The sequence below is a fragment of the Muscardinus avellanarius genome (genome assembly GCF_963383645.1).
Source record: "Muscardinus avellanarius genome assembly, chromosome: 2".
In the NCBI taxonomy this organism is placed as follows: domain Eukaryota; kingdom Metazoa; phylum Chordata; class Mammalia; order Rodentia; family Gliridae; genus Muscardinus; species Muscardinus avellanarius.
The window spans coordinates 136021317-136043816 of record NC_137787.1 but is presented as its reverse complement, the minus strand read 5'-3'; the positions used below and the strand labels follow the sequence as shown (position 1 = coordinate 136043816).

Sequence of the window (22500 nt, the reverse complement as noted above, 5' to 3'; positions counted from 1 at the left end):
TTTATGCATTTTTTTTTTTTTGTCTGATTGGCTCTGGGGGCTGTCTGCTAAATCATGCCTTTGCTGTGTCCACACTTGGCTCCACCTCCACCTTCACCAGAGTGAGCCATAAAGTCTCAGACCCTGCAAATCTATTGCTTGCTGCTCAAGTCCCTGTAGTCATGCTGGGAAGTTTCCCACGAGAACAGCTGGTTTACTTATGGGGTGGTTGAGCACCACTCTGGATCTCTGAAGAATGCAGTGTTCTTGGCTGCCAGTACTGCAAGTCATAGATGGGTTCAGTTGGGTAGGGAGCCAACCTCTTAAAATGCCAATGAACTGCAGTCAAATACTTCCTCTCAGGTTGTTGGCTTTTTTTGCTAGGGGTTTCTGATGGTATAGTGTTGGCAGCCTTAGTGGATGAAGCAAGATGGTGCTTTGGCATTTGCAGTCCCCATGTCCCCTTCAGCAACAACTGAAGACATTAGAGGTGAGCAGGGTACTTTTATACTCTCTGATTTGCCTTCTAGCCTTGTTTTCACTGCCTTTCAATTATTGGTGCTTTGTTAAAAATAGTATGCTGCTTTTTTTTTTTTTTGGTCAAGATACTGTTTTCCCCGTGATAGCAAGTGAGTGTCAGCAGGACTGATACATGCTACTTTCCTTGGTTGACATCTCCTTGTTTTTAAGGCATTATTAAAATAAAGTATTTCTAGATTTGAACTTCTTATGTCACTTCAAAGTGACAATAGACCTTCTTTTGCCTCAAAGAAAACAAAGGAGGTGTCTTGAGCTCTGGGCATACTATTTCCATAGTTTCTGGCACTTTCAATCACCAGTAAATGTAAAAAGAGCTTACAAATCAAAACCACCCTGGAAAAACTATGCCAAGAGACCTCAGAGCCCCGATTATGCTTACTGCCTATTGATCTGTTAAGGATTAGAATTGCTCCTAAAAGCCCTCTTCCACTGAGTCCTTATGAAATGCTTCATGGAAGGCCTTCTCTAACCTCATATTCTCTCAATGATCCTAGAACACAGGAAATGATTAAACATGTACTTAACTTTGGGTAAGTGTAAAAAGCTTCACTGGAATATGGCAATGAGGTCCTTCCAACACCTGAAAATGTTCCCTATGTGACCCAAATACAAACAACTAAGTGATTCTGTCCTACTCAAGACTTGAAAAAGATATGCACCCTTAGATCATTTTCTCCAACATGCAAAGATCCTTTCCAAGTTCTTCTTAGTACCCCCATAGCTGTTAAACTACAGAAATACAATTCCTGGATTGGTATATCTAAAATCAAGCCTGTTCGCCTCAAGATTGCAGAATCAAGCCCTCTGATGAAGCCAGGGATAAATCTCTGAAATCACTATTTGTTTTAGTCTTTGAAAGATTTTAAGAGTATTATAAAAAGAAAACAAGGGGACTATATTAAAATAAGTTTTACTTTGTGTTCTTCCTTATGACACCATGTTTATCCAGGATAAGAAACATCAACATATTTGCCTCCTAATTTTTGCCTACATAATATGACACCTATAGTACTTTAGTAAATATATGCAAAAAGCATTGAACAATACAGCTGAGACCATTTCACTAATAAATGATAAAATGAAAATGAAGAGAAAGGTCATCTTACAAAATTAAATGACCTTTGATATATTAACTATAGCACAAAGAGGGGCCTGTGCAATTGCTTAAAAATGTATTTATATCCCGGGTAATTCTAAAGATGTATCTTCCACACTACAAGATCTTCACTCCAAAATTAATAATATGTATTAAGTTTCAATTATTTAATAACCTCCTGGTTCTCAGAAATATCATGGTAGAATAAGAATCTCATTTTCTTCGTCAGTTTACTTTGCATTGGAATACTCTTCTGTTGTTTGATTTACTGTTTATCAGGGGCTAATATCTCACATGTTTTGAATGTTTATGCCTTATTTTTCAGAATATCAAAGGATGATGGTTCTACAACCAGCACAATCTGACTTTCCTATGTCTCCTTTAGACCAGGCAGGACAAGGCTTCCAGTCTTTGGGTAGGTAGGGTTTTTGCCCTTGTCAGCTTTGAAAAACCTATAGAAGATATATTTTCTTTTCTTATTAATCCTTAATATTAAGGGATAAAAGTCTCAGTGGGGATAAATGAATTAGGATAGGAAAAATAAGATATTATGTAGAAAAGAAATGAACTGGGAAGAAAAGAGAAAATATACTTTTAAAATCTGAAAAATTCAAAATCTCTAACTCCACTTTAAAAGATCTGTCCTCAGTGAGCCCACACCTTTAATTACAATGGCCCCTATCCTCACCTGAGATTCCTGATATGCTTAGCAAACTAAGATTTCATAAGAAACGACAAGATCCGGCATCAGCAAGTCTCCACTCATTAATTCTGAGAACATGAGGATTATTAGAAAGCCCAATACCTCCACCTTTGCTGTGCAACCCTACCCACCCACTCATGTGTGTTCTATAAAAGAAGAACTGTAAAAGTCACTAAAACTGTCTCTCTCACATTGGTTCTCTCCCTCTTGAGATTGTCCCAGTTCTTCCTTGAATGTATATCTCTCAGTATCCTAAATAAACCTCTGTATTTGTCTCTGACTGGCACATGCCTACTTTATTCTGCTACAAGGGCCAAGAACCCCACAGAATTTTTATCATGTTTTTCCATGACAATCTCAATAGATGCTGACAAGGCATTTGAAAAAATCCAACACTTATTAATATTAAAAACACTGAAGAAAATCAGAATAAAAGGAACTCACCTAACATTATTGGAGCAAAATACAATAAACCTAAAGCCAACATCATATAAAATGGGAAAAAACTGAAAAGTCTCTTTAAAGTCAAAAACAAGACAGATATGCCCACTAACATTTTTTCCAATTTAATTCTGAAAACTCTAGCCAGAGTGATAGGCAAGAAAAGGAAATCAAAGGAATACAAATAGGAAAAGAAAAACTAAAATTATCTCTATTTGCAGATCACATGATTCTATAATTAGAAGACCCCAAAACTTAACCAAAAGGCTTCTAGAGCTGCTTAACAAACTCAGTAAAGTATCAGGATGCAAAATTAGTATAAAAATCAGTTGCTTTTCTATACATAAACCATGAATTGACTATAAAAGAAATCTAGAAAACATTCACAAAAACCTCAAAAACAATACAATTCCTTAGACTAAATATAATCAAGGAGGTAAAAGACCTCAACAATAAAAATTATAAAGTACTAAAAAAAGAAATTGAAGATGTTAGATGGAAAGATCTCCTGTGATTTTCAATAGACAGAATAAATTTTAACTGAATGACCGTTTTACCAAAAGTGAGCTATATATTCAATATGATCCCTATTAAAGCACCAATGTCATTCTTCACAGAGAAAAATCAGTCACAAGTTTTATATGAAGGAACTAAAGATGCAGAATATCCAACAGAATTCTCAGCAATAAGAACTATGCAAAAGGCATCACAATTCCTGACTTCAAATAATACCACAGAGCTTTAGTAACAAAAACAGCATGGCACTGGCACAAAAATAGACACATAGACCAATAGAACAGAAGATACAGAAACAAATTTTCACATTTAAAGCCAGTTGATTTCAGACAAAGATGCCAAAATATCTTTGGCATGTTGGAAAAGAGTCTTTTTTTTGTGGTGGTACTGGGGTTCCTGGAAACCCTTCTACCTCTGCACTACATTCCCATACCTATTTTATAATTTTATTTGGAAACAGGGTCTTTTAAACCAGCAAGACTGGCTTTGAACTTGCACAATTCTCCTCTCTCTGCCTCCCAAGCACGGGGATTACAAGACAAGCGTCTTTAGAATAAATGATGTTAGGACAACTGGCTATCCATTTGTAGAAAAATTGAATTAAATCCCTACATCTTACCCTGCGCTAAAATTGACTCAAGATAGATTTAAAAACCTGGGAATTATACCAGAGACTTTGAAATTACTAGAGGAGAATATAGGTCCAATACTCTAACTTATAGGCACAGGTAGAAATTTCCTCAATAAGACCTTCAAAGCTCAAAAAATTAAAAAGCAAAAATTAATAAATGGGATGGCATTTAACTAAATAGTTTTTGCTCATCAAAGGAAACCATCAAGAGTCTAAAGAGAGAGAGACTACAGAATTGGAGATATTTGACAACTATTCTTCTGACTGAGGACTAATATCTACCATATACAAAGTCCTTAAAATGTATAACACTAGAAAACAAAAATCCTAATCAATAAATGGGCAAATGCAATAAATAGACACTTTGCAAAAGAAGAAATAAAAGTGATTAATAAATTCATAAAAAGTTTTTCAATAACATTAGCAATTGGGTAAATGCAAATCAAAACTACACCAAGATTTCTTATAACTCCAATTAGAATGGCAGTCATCAAGAAGTCAAACAACAATAAGTGCTGGGAGGGAGTGAAGAAATAGGAGTTCTTCTACACTGTTGGTGGGATTTCAAATTAGTTCAGCCACTATTAAGATCAATGTGAAGACTTCTAAGAAAACTGGAAATGGATCTACTGTGGGATCCAGCTATATCAGTTCTGGGTATCTTTGCAAAGACTGAAATAAAAATATTACAGTGATAATGCATATTGATGTTTATAGCAGCACAATTCACAACAGCCAAAATATGGAACTAACCTTGCTCTCCATCAACAGATGAATAAATTACAAAATTATGGGATATATGCACAATAAAATTTTACTCAGCAATAAAGTGCAACAAAATTACATCACTGGCCAAAAAATAGATCTAAACATTGAGATTAGCCAGTCACAGAAAGTGAAGGGTTATATGTTTTCTCTCTTATGCAGAAGCAAGGGAGTAGTTGGGATACCAAAAGGATTTCAGATAATGGAAGATAAACTCTAGTGGAGCTAAGAGGTGGTCCAAGGGAAGCTGAAGAAGGGGTGAGAGGGAGAATCAATGAAAGCATCACTTCCACTGACATTATGTACATATGTGAGAATACCAATGCCAATCTCAATATCCTGTCTGGGGAAAGATCTGAGTGGGAAGGGAGCCTGGGGAAAGTCCACCAAGTGCTGTGTACATGTATGTCACTATCACTATGAAACACATTATGATGAACCACACTATAATGAACCATGAAAGTGTAAAATATATATATATATATATATATATATATATATATATATATATATTGCAGTAGAACTGTGTGATATGTTCTCTAAAATGCCATATATTTTCTCTTATATGTGAAAGCTAGTGAGTAATCAGGATATAAGAAGGACTTGAGATAAAGGAGATACTTCAGTGGAAAGAAAAAGGTGATCTATGGGAGGGCTGGAAAGGGGAGAGAAAGAATTAATGAAGAAAATATTTCTACTAGTATCATGTACATTTGTGAGAAGACCAATGCCAATTTTGATATCCTGTATGGGAAAGAGGAAGGAAGTGGGGAGGAAGCCAGAGTAAAACTTACATGTTCTGTGTCCATGTATGTCATTATCGTTGTGAACTACATTATGCTGTGAGGCTTTAATGCACTAATAAAAGTATATAAAATTCTAAATATATAAAGTTAGGACTTTTAGCAAGTTTTTAATAAGGAGAGAATTACTGAATACAAGAATGAGATGCTATATATAAAAACATCTTTTTAGCATAGAAGCTGGTTCACAGAATGTATCCAGAAAAAATCATTTTATTTTATTTTGAAGATTGGGCATTATATTTTATTCCTCATCATATTATCTTGGGACAAGTAATTTCAAAAAATATTTGTGGCAATTAAAATTATTATATGTCTGATTAAGATTCTAAAATAAATTGGAGAAATTACCATTGAATATATTTTAACATTAAGAAGAAAGTAGGGGCAAATCTAAATTTCATTAACATTCAATTAAGTTATGTTAGGGATTAGAGATACTTTGGAATTCCAATATATTGTACTTTTTCTCAAGGTGTAATTCAAAACAGAATTTATATATGACCTAGAAATGTGGTGTTTGGAAAATTTGCTTCTTCATTTAATCTTTTTGTGTGTGTATGGCACTGAGGATGGAACCCAGGGGCATTCTACCTCTAAGCTCCACCCCCAGCCCAATTTTGTATTCTTGATTTTGAAACAGGGTCTCACTAAATAGCCGAGGTTGTCTGAGAACCATGATCCTCCTGTCTCAGCCTCCAGAATGTTGGGATTACAAGCATGCACCACCACACCCAGCTTTCATTTAATCTTTAAGAATCACATACAATAAATATTGAGAAAATGCAACTTAAGTGAAGACATAGAGAGGTGAGGTATTGAATTTCCGAACATAATTCAAGGTTGCCTTTTAACTGGTTTTCATCTAGTGCTAGTCAGCTTTCCATTACTGCGATAAAATATCTGAGATAATCACCTTATAAGGTTTTAGAGGTTCTGGTCTATTGGTGAGAATACCAATGGTGTCCTGTTGCTTTGGGGATGTAGTGGCACAGTGCATCATGGTGGAAGCATGCTATCTGAGGAACAACTCACCTCATGGCAGGCAGGAAGTAAAGAGAGAGACAGGAAGGGGCTTGGTTCCAATGTCTCTTATGACCTAACTTCTTGCTGCCAGGCCTCACCTTCAGTATGGAGGAGGGTTCTTGTATGGTTCTAGAGGCTAATTATCAAGCCTTCAATACATGGGCCTTTTGGAGACACTCTAGATCCAAGCTGTGGCATACTTTTAGGTCCTCCTCTGTCCAAACCATCCTATGGTTTGTTAGAACCCACCGTCCTTTTATGGGTTAGAACTAAAGTTTCTTATAATTTTACTTCCATGTTTTAAAAGAAAATCTCTAGTGACTTACCACTAGATTCAGAGTTAAAACTAAACTTCTTTTAGCACTCAAGGTCCTCCTTATCAACCTATCAATCTTCTTACCCATATTTTTTGTCATTCTGCTATAAAATGAACATACTGTAGTATCATCAACACTTTATACCTGCAAGTTCCACATCTGCAGATTCATCCACTTTCCCCTCTGTCTAGTTTGCTTCATAACTTTTTATTTGGAAGAGTGTTTCCTCAATAAACCAGAAGCATCTGACTTCCTCTAACAGGTTGTCAGATAAATCAACCAAAACAAGATTTCATTTTTCTTTTTAGAGGTTCATATGGCAAGGAAAGCTGCTGATCTGCAAAAGTATACATTATATCACAAAGTGATTAGTGTCCCCACTAAATGTGCAGTAAAGCTGCACCAACTGTGTAGCCAAGAGTGTTACAGATACTTTGCTGATTTGTGTCTTTTAAAAAAGCCTTGTAAAGTTACTGAGAATATTTCAGACAGAGCATAGGGAAAGAAAAATGCATTGAATCTAGAAAAACTTTAAATGAGTTGATGAGTCTCTAGTTTTGAGTCTCTAACAAGAAATTTCCTTCATAGCTAGCTACAGTCTTCCTCTTGATGAAGGCCAATTTTCTCCCAGATACTTGGTTCTTGAAGATGTAGCCTGGCAGATGATCAGTGTCTCCCTGTTACTGTGTTTATTCAGGACACATTTCCTATCCTCTAGTGCAGCAAAAATAGAATGTGCAGGACTTGGAATCCTGGGCCCTGTGCCTTCAGGGCTTAGTGCTCTGACTGGCACATAGTGCATACTAAATAGTTGATTAATAAGCAAATAATAGGAAATGAACCTGGAAATAAAGGACAGAACAACTTTGAAAGACCATATATTTGTAGCCATAAAATATGAACTGATCCTATAAACACCTGAAAATTTTTAGGCAGTTTTGTCTTATGAATAATACAAAGACAGAAATTCGGTCCTAAATAGAAAAACTTATGATTAACTAATAACCATTAGCTATCATTCCTTGAGTATTTACTATGCCAGAAGCTGTACAAAGTGCTTTACAAAGTTGAAGTAAGTCACTTAACCCTCACAGATATGAAATTGATGCTATTTCCTTCCATTTTATAAATAATATTAATTGGGCCTTGAAAGGTTCTTAAAATTTCCCAAGTCACATACATATTAATTTTATAGGCAGAGATTGAATCAGTTATATCATACCCTGAAGTAAAACTTCTGTAACTAAACCACTTAAGAGATTGATTACTAGCCTGATAACTGCACTGCTACTTTTTTTTTTTTTTGCAGTATTTGGGATCAAACCCAGTACCTCATACATGAGTTTTGTTTGTTTGACCTAAATAGCTAGTATAATGTATCATCTAGAAAAAGAGTCACCACACTAGAGCCCAAAAGGCCAAATTCAGCCTAATACCTTGTTTTCAGTATTACCTGATGGAAAGCTGAGTTTTTACAGTTTTAAATGCTAGAAAAATTTTCAAAAGCAAAACAATATTTTTCAACACATGGAAAACTTGTAATATTCAAATTTCAGCATCCATTAATAAGGATTTAGTGAGAAAAGGGTTTATAAACCATACCCATTTTATTCTGTATCATCTGATTGCCCTACTCCATATCAGGCCACATTGAGCAGTTGCAACAAAGACTATCAGGCTTGCCAAAGCTTAACTATTTACTATGTGATCTCTGCTGCAAATGTTTATTAAGGTCTAATAGAAATAGATGACCAATTTCCCATGTAGAGGCAAAATGGTTGGAGTGGTGGGGCTTTAGCCAGCCACAGAAATAATTAGCAATGGTCCTTACATAGACCAGGTCATGACAGAGTATTTCTACAGAAATGCATTCCTAGTAGCATGGATGGAAATGCTTTGTCCTCTTCAAATTCCTTGAGTTCATGCAGTAATTCAGTTTTTTGTCACTGTTCTGCATGTAATCATTCATCACCTTTTCTCTCAATGAAGCAATGTTTACATTCTGTAGTGTCCAAGGACATTCCTCTTTGCCTAGTTCCCGGCTACATTTATTCTTGTTGTTTACTTCCCCTTGAGGAGGCTGGAAAGGAAGACTTGAACTTTTACTGTCTATCTGATATTATTATTGTATTTTATTTCTCAGCTGGTATAATATTACAACCTTCACAGGTCTAAGGGGTCAAAAACTACTAAAACAGATACACACACACACACACACACACACACACACACACACACAGATGCACACACTGTGCATTGTCATAATAAAAGCCCATTTGAGTAAAAAGCACATACTGCAGAATATATTCAACTTAGGATACGATCATAGAGTGAATCACTGATGGAAAAGCTTTTAAAATAAGTTTCACTGAAGCTCTCTAGTCAAAGTGAACTATAAAGCACAGTCTGTTACTACAGCTCTGACTTTCTGGTTGAATATAGCCAGTATGAAAGCAGGAAAATGCATCATTTTGGTACATTGAAAACTATAATGCAATAAATTATTAAATGTAATTTTAAAGATCAGTTCCACCAATAGTAAAGCACCTACTATGTACAAAGAACAATTTTTGATACTAAAAATAGAGTAGTAAACAAAATCAGACACTGCTTCGAAAAAGTTTAAAAGTTTCTGTTATTTTTCATGAGGAAGTCAATGAAAATAAATGCATTAATTAAATTAATTAAATAGTGGTATTACACATTAATTTATATCTAATATACTTACCTTTTATATGTGAATTCACTTTTATTAGTATATATTATTTGTTAACTTATGAGTGATAATGGATATAAATGGAGATAAAGAAGAAAGACAAAGAATAATAGAGATTCTATCTTACACATGGCATTCAGGAAAAGTCTCTCCTTTTCCTGAATGGTAAGAGGTTTTTTTCTGAAAGGTAAGAGGTTTGTAGATATTTGGATAATTTGACTGGACAGATATGTAAATTTCTGAGGGAGAAGGATAGAGGGGAAAGAGGAAGAGAGAGAGAGAGAGAGAGAGAGAGAGAGAGAGAGAGAGAGAGAGAGAGAGAGAGAGAACAGAATGGGAGTTCTTTGCTAGCTACTCCTTTGATAGAGGACTAATATCTAGAATAAACAGAGATATCAAGAAACTCACCATTAAGAAAGCAAATGACCCAACCAAAAAAGGGGAAGTGAACTAAATAGACACTTCACCAGAGAAGAAATACAAATGGCCAATAAATGTATGAAAAAATGTTCAACATCATTAACAATTAGAGAGACACAAATGAAAACTACCCTGATATTTTACCTAAAATCAATTAGAATGGCAGTTATTAAAAACACAAACAACAAATGCTGGTCATAACATGGAGAAGTGGGAACTCTAGTACAATGCTGGTTGGATTGCAAATTAGTGCAATCACTTTAGAAAACAATATGGAGGTTCCTCTCAAGAATGGAAAGGAACCTACCACAAGATCCAGCAATACCACTTCTGGGTATCTACTTAAAAAATGGAAACAAAACTACCAGATTACTGCATGTTTATCTATGTTTATAGCCATATAATTCACAATTGCCAAACTGTGAGACCAGCCAAGATGTCTATCAACAGATAATTAGATTGCAAAACTATGGGATATGTCCACAACAGAATTTTATTCAGCTATAAGGAAGAACAAAATTAAGTCACTTGCAGGAAAAAATGGATGGAAGTAGGAAACATTATACTAAGTAAGATTAGTCAGTCACGAAATGTAAAAAGTTGGATGTTCTCCCTAATATCCAGAATCTAGCAAGAAAATGAGACATAGGAAGAGCTTTAGACAAAAAAGGATAAAACTTACACGAGTAAAGAAGTGATCTAACTAAGGAAAACGGGTGGGGGATATTTTTGCTGGATAGGAAATTTTTGGCTGCAAGTTGTTTTCTTTTAGAGTTTGGAATTTGTTACTACCTACTTCTCAATCATTCAAAACACACACAAAAATGTTGGTGAGGATTTGGGAAAATGATAACTCTAAGACATTGTTGGTGGAATTGCAAATTAATGCAACCAGTTTGGAAAACAGGAGGATCTCAGAAGAATGGGAATGAATTTACCATATCATCCAGCAATACCACATCTGGATATCTACCCAAAAGAATGGAAACCAAACTACCAAAGCAATGCATGCATATCTATGTTCATAGCTGCACAATTTACCATTGCCAAAGTACAGAACCAGCCAAGATGTCCATCAACAGATGAAATAATTACAAAACTATGGGATATGTACACAGTGGGATTTTACTCAGCCATAAAAAATACAATTATGTCATTTACAGGGAAATGGATGGAAGTGGAGAAGATTATGCTAAGTGAGATTAGTCAGTCACAAAAAATAAGAAATTGGATGCTGTCCCTAATATGCAAAAGCTAGGGAGAAAATGGGTCATAGAAGAAACTCTAGATGAAGAAGGAGATACTATAGATGAGCAATAAGGCAACCTAGCTGAGAGGATGGGAGGAGAGGAAGAGGGAAATTCTCTAATGCACATGATTTATAGTAACAAACATATCAGTGTCAATCACTAAGCCAAACATTAGAAGGAGGGAGGGGAATGAAATGGGGTGGGAATTGGGTGAGGGATAATTGGGTGATATGTGTATGTATGCCTCCAACATCTTGTACCCCATTAAAATATATGACTACAATGCACCAATAAATTTTTTTAAAAAAATTTGAAAAAAATTTAAAAAAAAGGAGAAAGGAAAACACCCTGACACACAGCAAAATATTGGTGACATTGTTCTGTAAACTAAAGGTAATATCTTCTCCTAAATTTTTTTCAAGATACTCTAAGAATAATTAGGTGGCATTATTGTGACAAAAATGAATGTCATTAAACAACAATAAGTTAAATATTGATTTAATAATACCCATGTATCATTTTAATTTTGGATTTCTTAAAATATTATGTGCTACTTCCGGGAAGATGGCGACAGAGCAAAACGGGGCCTACAAGCCCCGCTAACAACCAATCTCTATTACCACAAAATCAGCGCCTTTCATAGCCAGAAAACGCCATCAGCAGAGAAGCAAAAAATGTAATTTTAAAGGACAGAGAAAAAGAGGGCTGGAAAAACGAGACACCAGAAACCAGACCGCAGTGCTGCAGCCGGAGCCACGGCGTGAAGCGGCGGGCGCCATTTTGCCTTGAAACACCAGGCTCCAGAGAGGAAGGGAACTCATAACGGAGTTCAGAAACCAGAGAGGAGATATGACGGCCTCACGCCCGAAAACGCGGCAGCAGTGCCTTACTGCTGGCAGCAGCGGCAAGTTCACCAGATGGCACCAGAACAACACACTCAACAGCCTACCAAGCTCCAGAGAGGAGTGGCAGACAGCGAGCCGAGGTGAGCCGCTGCGGAACAGCCGGGCAGGATTCAGCAGATCTCTCGGCGCAGCGAGCATCTAAAGCTCCCAGGGGCTGGGCTCAGCGCACCCTGCAGGGACCCAGAGTGGAGTTCAAAACAGAAAAGAAATACAGAAAAGAAATACGCCAGCCTCACGGCCGAGGGCGCAGCAGCGGCGCCATATTGCTACTAGCAGCAGCAGCAGCGAATTCACCGAGTCCACGACAGCTCCATCTGCGCACTCAACAGTGAGTCAAATTGGTGCCGCTAGAGGAGAAATCCCAGTACTGTACTCCCAGGGACTTGACCCAGTGGGGGAGTGGTGGTGGCAGAGATGTTACACCATAGGAGAACGCCCAACCTGACACCCCCCATGGTCTAAAGCAGCCTCGATTGACTCCCAGGGTCTGAGACTCTGCGATACATCCCAGTAAAGGAGTAGTGGGAACTGAGATACCATAGAATCGAGATCCACAGCACCTTAAGTGAAGTTGTAGTGACCCAGGGAAGAACCCAGAGAAGGCACAAACTTCCAAAATCATGGGAAAGAGGAATAAAAATGGAGCAATGAATGCCCACAACCCCACAACATCAGAACCTGATAAAACAGAAATTCAGAGATTTATAGAAGATCAAATCAGGAAAATAACTTTAGAAATAATAAAGGTGTTTCGAAAAGAATTCAGAGAGAGCCAAAGAGAAATAAAGGATGCAATTAATGAAGTAAAGGCCTCAATTCAAAGTATAAACAACTGATTAGACCGCATGGAGAATAGAATCTCGCTCCTAGAAGATGATCATTCCAAAAATGAACGCATAGTTTCTAATTTAGAAAAAAAAAAATTGACAGCAGGAATCTGACATTGAAGAAATATGGGTCCATTTTAAGAGAGCTAACCTAAGAATAATTGGAATAGAGGAGAGAAAAGACGGTGAAACGAAAGGGATTAACAATCTTTTCAAGGAAATAATAGCAGAAAATTTTCCAAACATAGAGCAAGAGGTCGATACACAGGTCCAGGAAACTTATAGAACTCCCTTTAGACAGGATCAGAGAAGAGGATCCCCACGCCACATAATTGACAAAATGACCACCGTGGAAGCCAAGCAGAGAATCTTAAAGGCAACAAAAACAAAGGGCCAAGTGACATTCAGAGGCAAACCAATTAGAATCACTCCAGACTTCCCAAACCAAGTCATGAGAGCCAGAAGGGCTTGGAGTAACATATTCCAAACTCTGAAAGAACACAACTTCCAGCCAAAAATTTCCTACCCAGCAAAACTTTCTATCAAATTAGATGGAAAAATGAGAAGCTTCCACGACAAACAGAAACTGAAGGAATTTATGTCTTCAAAACCAGCGCTAGAGAAAATACTCAAAGAGATTAACTACAAAGAAGAAATAGGTAACACACACCAGAACCAGAGAAACAAGATTTTCCATCCAACAGACAACTAAGATTGGTTATCTGTGGAGATTTATTATTTATGTTAGTCTTTTACCTATCTCTAAATTGTATTGTTTGCCTTTATTGTTGTTAATTTTTAGGATGTCTAGTTGGAATATTAATATACCTTCAGATATAGCATTTGGAAATATTTTATCCCATTCTATCAGTAACTTTTAACTCTGTTTACATTGTCTTTGGATATACAATATTTTTTTTATTTTTTAGGGAGTTTATTTACCCTTTTGTTGCCTGCGCCATTGAAATCATATCGAAGAAATCCAATTTCAATGTTGTGAGGTTTTATGACCCAGATTTTCTTCTAAAAGTTTATAGTATTAAGATTTATACTTAGGTCTTTTATCTATTTTGAGTTAATATTTGTAAATATGTTAGGTAAGGGTCCAATTTTATTATTTTTCATATAATTATTATTTTTCAACAATATTTAGTTAAAAGATTATTATTTCCTCCACCAAATGTTCGTGGAAACCTTGTCAAAAATAACTTGACAATATATGGAAGAATTTATCTCTAGGCTTTTATTTAACTCCAATGGTTTATATATTTGCCTTTAGAACAGTACTACACTGTTTCAATTATTGTAGCTTTATATGGTTTTAAATCAGAAAATATACATCTTCTAGCTTTGTTCTTCTTTGATATTGTTTTGGGTATCTAGAGTCCATATTCCATATCAAGATAGATTTTTTCTTAAAAATAAATAAATAAATGTATGATAGCTTCACGTAAAAAATAAAATAAAAGAAAAAATTATTCTCTGGTAAGAAAGAAAGCAAAAAGAAATATTGAACTGTTATCTTTTAGTCACCAAAAGCTTGGTATCAGACAAATGAAACTGTTTTGTGAGATTATCATCGTTAATATTGGATAAATTGCTATAAAACTAGATGTCAACCACTAAGCCAAGCATGGGAAGGAGGGATGGGGAGGGAACGGGGTGGGGATCGGGTAGGGTCTAACTGGGTGATGTGTGCATCTATATCTAAAAAAATATTTTCTTTATACCATTATGATGTATGAATACACTGCACCAATAAAAAAATTAAAAATAAAAATTAAAAATAAAATAAAAAAAGAAAAGAAAAGAAAGAAAAAAATATTATGTGCTACTAAAAATTTATTTTTTCAATATTTATATCTTTCAAATTTTAATTTTAGTTATTCACTGACCCCTATACTTTTTATGTAGTTACATCAAGTAAGAATATTTTAGCTTTTACAATTGTTTTTCACATTTCTATTAGCTGAGTTCATTCTTTTGAACACTTAATGCTCTAACACTTATTGGAATTCATAATATTCACTTTTTATGAACAATGCATAATATAGATCTGTTGAGAGTTCTGGCAGAGCTCTTCTGAAATGCAAGTCTTCAAAGAACATTGGAACAATGATCTTTTAATCAGTACCAGAGCCCTAAGAGGTAAATGGCAAGTCTAACCAGAGCAATGGATTAGTGAGCATTTTCAATATGCCATTGGCAGATGCCAAGGGAGCTGGCCAAAACTTAACCAGATGAGATTAGAAATTGAAAGACACTTTAGAGAATTGACTAGATGTTACACAATGGAATTTTTAAAAGACTACTTCTCTATAGTAACTAACAAGAATAAATGTGAAGTGCAAATGGGGCACAAAAATAAAACATGAATTGAAAATTGTTAAGTAAAAACAAAGAAACAAAAACTTATACATAGTATAATGTAAAAACATTAAATGTTATCTGATTTTCCAAAGGAAAAAAATATCTTTCACAATATATTTAGTATTTGTCACATTCTCTTTGGTATCTATATTCTAGTTTCTTCAATCTAAGAGACATACAGTAATATTTAAATAGATACAAAGGAGGTTTATGATAGATGAAATGATACAGGATATTTTAAAGAACATTAACATATTTTGTGCTGATTTTGAATGGGAGAGAAAATATATTTATAATAATAAATTTTAAATGTGAGAAAGATTATAGAAAGATAAAGAGTTTATTCTTTAATTCTCTACCAAGGTCAAATAATTGCAAATAACTATAAAAAGCAACTGGATTTACCAGAGAAAAAAAGGAGAGATTTTAAACATCACTAAATAAATAATATTCTGAGAGCTTAGGTGAGCTGGGTTCTCAAGCTCTTCTTGTACATATCATATTATATTATATCAAACATATTGGTCAGGTTAATGTTTTTAAGTGGCATACAGCTCCATGGTATTAATTACATTTGCAGTGGTGTAAAACAAATAACACTCCCTATATTCAAACTTTACCCCCAAAAGAGAAATGCTATAGCCATTAAGTAATAACTCTCCATTTTCCCTTTAAATCTCTGGTAACTTCTAATCTATGTTCTGGTAACTTCTATCTATTTATAATGTGTGTATTATAGGTACCACATTTTTAATGGATTGGATTTATAATGTCCTCTGAGACATCATGGAAAGTAGGCAGCCATGTCAGAAGGTGATTGCTGAGGTGGGCTCCATTGTAATGTGGCTTTATGTATTATTTATCATCCTTCTTCCTTCTGCTTTACAGCTGTGTGTGTGTGTGCGTGTGTGTGTGTGTGTGTGTGTGTGTGTGTGTGTGTGTGGCAATGGGGATGGAACCCCAGGGATGTCTACCTCCGGGCTATACTCCCAGACCTATTTTATATTTTATTTGGAAACAGGTCTCTTAAGCCAACTGAGGCTAGATTTGAACCTGAGCAATCCTATCTCAGCCTCCCAAACACGGGGATTATAAGTGTGTGCCACCATGCCCAGCTGGTTTACAGCTTCTATGATGTGCAATAAGAATTTTTTCCCTCTCCATCTCTCTCATTCCTGCTGCCATACTCCACAAATTTAGTCTGACATTTACTGAACCTTTCAAATCTGCAAAGACGGAACAAATCAATCTTCCTTTCTCTAAGCTGTGTGGTCAGGCTTATGGAGTCCCTCAGTTCTGAATGATGACTAAGACACATGGGTAGGTGGAGACATATAGTATTTGTTCTTTTACATCTGGCTTATTTCACTTAGCATTATCCTTTTATGACTTTTCCATGCAGTAGGCATTGGAAATTCGTTCCTTTTGGATTATTGAATAATATCCCATTATATATTGTGCTACATTTTTTTTCCCACTCATCTGAATAGACAGTTGAGTTCCTACCTTTTGGCTGTGAATAGTGTCATACAAGTATCTGCTTTGGTTCCTGCTTTCAATTACTTTAAGAACATAACTAGGAGTACAATTGCTGAATCATACAATAATTCTGAATTTTGTTTTTTGTAGCTGTTCAGTTGTGAGAAACAACTGTTTCTCATTGCAGCTGCATCATCTTATATTTTCACCAACAATCACATAGATTGTAATTTATTCACATTCTCACCAACATTTGATATATTGTTTTATTAATTTTAACTTAACTTAATTCTCAGTATTGAGGTAGAAGAGTAGAAATAAGGACAGGTACAAAGGAGACACAAGGAACCAACCGAGGATAGCCATAATAAAAGTCCAGATTCAAAGTTTACTTTAATATGCTCTGATAACAAAGAGCATAATTAAATCAATTATTTGACCTTATTTATAGGTCATCTGATTACTTCAGTTGTGTGTGTCATACCTTTGATCAAACCCTCAATGTTCATTAGTGTAGCACTGTTTTTAGTGCAGTACTCTTCACACACACACATGCACATATACATATAAACCCAACAAAACACCATGGTGTGTGTGTGTGTGTGTGTGTGTGTGTGTGTGTGTGTGTGTGTTACTGGAATTGAACTAAGGGAATTCTACCTCTGAACTGCCCTTTACATTTTTTTAAAGGGTCTTGCTAGGCTTCTAAAATTCTCACCAAGTTGCCAAGTTTAGACTCAAACTTGCAATCCTCCTGTCTTTGTTTTCCAAGTACTGGGATTACAAGTGTGCAACACCACACTTGACTGGATAGTTTTTTTATCAAGAGAAAAGAGGACAACAACCCCTAGGAGATAATTATTGGTATATACACTCTCCAATTTTAAAAAAATCAACCTCTTAGGTAATGCTATATACTATATATTTTACATGTATATGTATGACTGGCTTAGATTACTTAGTGTATTGCTCTGAATGACCAACCCCACTCTAGTCTGTCTCTTAGAGTGTGTATTTTTTCCTATGCTCAATATAACCATCTCACTGTGATTTGTCCTAAAATTCCTTTCTGTGATGATGTCAAGGACCTAGGAGGTTCTTTTTCAAGACCTCCTAGGAGTCTCATCCCATTGACATAACATCCATCAGAAAAGAAGGTATAGTGACTAATAAAAACAGTTTTAATGTTACTGACAATTTGTATATTTTATTTGGAGAAATATTTTCTCTAATTCTTTGCCATTTTTTAAACAGTGTTGTAGTTTTGTCATTGAGTCATAGAGTTCTTAATCCCTTTCCAGGGCCTCTTCTTAAAAATAAGATAGATTCTGGTAACGATAAAATATAAAAGCTGAAGAAATAATGAACTTTTAAAAAATAGCTTCAGGATAGGTGTGATGTTGCATTACTCTAATCCCAAAAATTGAGAGACTGAGACAGGAGGATTACAAGTTTGAGAACATCATCAACAATTTAGCAAAACCCTTAGAAACCTAGTGAAATTTTGTTTCAAAATAAAAAAAAAAAATTAAAATGTATAGAGCTCTATTTCAGAAGTAGAAATCCCCTGGGTTCAATTCCCAGGATCAAAAAAGAACTTTTGATGTATAACTTTAGTATTATAAAATTTATCAAGTTAAGGTATAGGGTTAAATAATTTTAGCATATAGCAACAGTTATGTAACCATCATTACAATCTGATATTAGAACATCTTTGTTACTTTAAAAACAAATGCTGGAAGTCACCACGGCAAGATAATCCAGGACTGAAAATAGACATAGGACCTCATCTTAAGCAGCGAGCAGCACCCACGTCAAAATTCTGTGTGCTCACCAGCGACTGGATCACAACAGCACGGGGACTCCCACAGAAGCCTGAACCAAGGAAGCCAGGTACCTGAGTGCGTCCAGGGAAAGTGCGGGTCCTAGCATGCGCCCCAGCCCAAATCCTAGCACTGGCCCAGGGCATCTGTCTCATGCCTCAGAACCCAGCACTGTCCTTGTGCACCCGGTCTGTGCCCCAGACCCCTGCTAGTAGTCAGTGCCTGCACCACTGCCACCCTTAAATCGAAGTCTGCCTTCCAGATGGCGAAAGCTCGGTGTGCCCGGAAATCTCCTCGCCCCCCACCCAGCTCCTACGTCCCACGGGAGGCAGAGATCACTGCTGGACACCGCATACTGCCTGTGCACCTGGACTCTTGCACACCTATCCTGCACCCCGGGCCCACCGCTGGGAGTTCCTGCCCGCCCGGTAGCCTAATGCTTAGTTCTAATTGAGAACACAGCTCAATACACTTTGGAAGAGCATAGCAGCAGCAATAGGCAGCTGCACCCACTCACACCTGGGCCCAGTAATAGCAGCGCACCCAGCCTGCACTCTCGGAATAGGCAGAGCTCTGGCAGTAAGTGTGGGCATCCAGGAACCGGCATCCCTTTGCCCAGGGTACATCTTGGGACCACACCGGCTAGCCCAGTTGGAATTTCCAGAGACACAGGAAAATCCATCAAGACACAATATCTGCACAGGACCTCAGGGGGAGGCTCCAAGTATACTTTGGACATCCTCCACCCCTGCTGTAGGGAAGCACAGGCGGGAGTCTAGGGTGGTGAGTGCAGAGGTGCTGACTACAGGTTGGAATTTTGCAGAACCTGAGATTTGTACAGAATCTAATAACAGTGAAACCAGATATCCTGACACATAAACCCAAAGCAGTTAAAGGAAAGAAAGGTGTCCAAACACCCAGAGAAACCTAAGAAGATAAAGATAGAGTACAAAGAAAACTAAGAGACATTGGACTATATTCTGAAAGCTACCAAAGCAATCAATACGCAAATATTATATGGACCTGACCCCATATTCGTAAATAAGTAGGACTGTTTGTTTTACTTTTATTGTGGATGTTTTGTTTTGTTTTGCTTTTACAGTGCTTTTGTTTTTGGTATGGTTATTGCTGTTTTATTATTTTTTTTTCTTAACCCACCCTTCTTTTACTTTAACTTGTTGTTTTGTATATAAATATTTGATAGTTTGCCTTATTTTCTGATTTCACACAGCTGCTAGTTCCTTTTATTTTATTCTTGTCCTTTTTTCTTCTTTCTTTCTCTTTCCTTCCTTTTTTCATTCTACTCCTTTGATTGGTTTTTCTTTCCTTTTCTTGGATTACATAATAGCCTTTGTATCTTGTGTGGATTTTTTTTTATGTTTGTCTGCTCCTTCCATCACCCCCCTTTACAAACTTTTCCACACTAACCTACATACTCTTCTCCCCCCAAAATTTTCCCCATAATATACCTCCTTGTTTAATACTCAAAGTATCTCATATATCCATACTTACTCTACTAATGACAAGAATCCTACTAGTTAACTCTCTCTCATTCTTAGCAAGATATTACCTTATCATACTTAAAGTCTTTCTCAACCTAAACATATCCTTTACCTAATCCAATTCCTTTACCCATCACCCCAGCTCCTTCCACATCACCCACCCTCAACTGGAAAAGCTCTGCTGATTTGCCGATACCCCTAAACTCCTAATATAAAGATTGGACTAAGCATAATACTTACGATCGATGGGTAGAAACCAGAAAAACAGGACAGAGAACGCTATAAATATGAGAACCAGAAATTATGAAGAGACAGCAGAAATCACGAATACTGACCTACTAGAAATGCAAGAAGGGGAGTTCAGAATCTTGATGTACAATATGATGAAAGGATTTAAAACAAGTATAGAGGAGGTTATAGGTGAGATAGAAACACTAAAAAAGAATCAGAAAGAGGTCTGGAATGAAATGAAAGAGGCAATAAGTGAAATGAAGACAGCAATAGAAAGAAATTCTGGAAGATTAGATGAAATGGAAAACAGAATATCAATATTAGAAGACAGTACATCCAAAACTGAAAACACAGTCAGCGATAAACAGAAATCTCTACAACAACAAAACCTAAACATCCAGCAAATATGGGATAATATGAAGCATCCTAACTTACGGATAATAGGCATTGAAGAAGGGATAGAGGTAGAAACCAAGGGCATCTGTAATGTCTTTAAGGAAATAATCTCAGAGAATTTTCCAAATTTGGAAAGAGACTTGGACCTTCATGTCCAAGAGGCATACAGAACTCCACTGAGACAGGACCAAAGAAAGACCATTCCACACCACATAATAACCAAAATGACCAACACAGAGACCAAGGAAGGAATCTTAAAAGCAATGAGAGCAAAAGGAAGGGTGAAATATAGAGGCAAAACAATAAGAATCACCCCAGACTATACAACCCATGTCAGGAATGCTAGGAGAGACTGGTACGATGTGATTCAGACCCTGAAAGAAAATAACTTCCAACCAAAGCTCATCTATCTAGCAAAACTACTATTCAAGATCAATGGTGAACCTAAAGTCTTTCAGGATAAACAGAATCTCAAAAAATTCATGAATTCAAAGCCAACACTTGAGAAAATTCTTAAAGAAATAAACCATAAGAAAGAAAAAAGAAGCAGACTTCAGAATCAGAGAAGAGAGGAAGTTAATAAGTGGGTCATTTAAGTAAAGAAGAAAGATCACACCACCCAAAAGTAGAAAGAACACAAAATGGCAGAAAACAAAAATCATATTTCAATAATATCTCTTAATGTCAAAGGACTTAACTCACCAATCAAAAGACATAGACTGGCAATGTGGATTAGGAAACATAATCCAAATATATGCTCTCTGCAAGAAACTCACCTCACAGACAAAGACATTCACAGGCTGAAAGTTAAAGGATGGGAAAAATATACCATGCCAATAGTGACCAACAAAGAGCAGTGGTAGCAACCCTGATATCCAACAAAACGGACTTTAAACTGAAACACATAAAAAAAAACAAATCAGGGCACTTCCTTTTATTAAAAGGAACAATACACCAAGAAGATATAATGATAGTAAATATTTATGCCCCAAACGTGGGTGCAACCACATTTGTAAATCAAACCCTTCTGGACATAAGATCCAAAGTAGACCCAAATACAATAATTCTGAGAGACTTTAATATGCCTCTCACACTACTGGAACGATCTTCAAGGCAAAAGATGAATAAAGACGCTTTAGAACTAAAGGAAACATAAACCAAATGGGCCTAATAGATATTTTAAGAGTATTTCAACCAGGAACTACAGAATACACATTCTTCTCAGCAGCCCATGGAACCTTCTCCAAAATAGACCACATCCTGGGACAAAAAGAAAATACCAGCAAATTCAAAAAATGTAATATAATTACTTGCATCTTTTCAGACCACAACGGAATAAAAGTAGAAATCAACAACAGGAATCTCGAAAGGAAGTATTCAAATTCATGGAGAATGAATGATACACTATTGAATGATGAATGGGTAAGAGCAGAAAATAGGGAAGAAATAAAGAAATTTATGGAAACAAACGAAAACAGAGATACAACCTACCAAAAGCTATGGGACACCATGAAGGCAGTATTAAGAGGAAAGTTTATTGCATTGAGTGCCCACATAAGAAGGACAGAGAACCACCAAATAAAGAACCTAGTGACACAACTCAAGGACCTAGAAATTCTGCAACAGTCTAATCCCAAAGCCAGCAGAAGGCAAGAAATCATTAAAATTAGAGCAGAAATAAATAAATTAGAGAACAAAAAAATACTTCATAACATGTTCTGGAAAATAGAAAGAGATGGAACTCTCCCAAATTCCTTCTATGAG

General features: G+C 36.2%; 1 protein-coding gene across 1 annotated transcript in view; it reads right to left on the bottom strand.

The window, feature by feature from the left end:
• UFM1 (ubiquitin fold modifier 1) overlaps window positions 1-6477 on the bottom strand; it is a gene marked incomplete at both ends in the record, with an annotated part of 80499 nt that extends 74022 nt beyond the window's left edge. The window contains one exon of the mRNA XM_080689446.1: window positions 6391-6477. Within this exon, the coding sequence (XP_080545572.1) occupies window positions 6391-6477 (87 nt within the window). The remainder of the gene's footprint in view (window positions 1-6390) is intronic.
• Between the last annotated feature and the right edge of the window lie 16023 nt (window positions 6478-22500).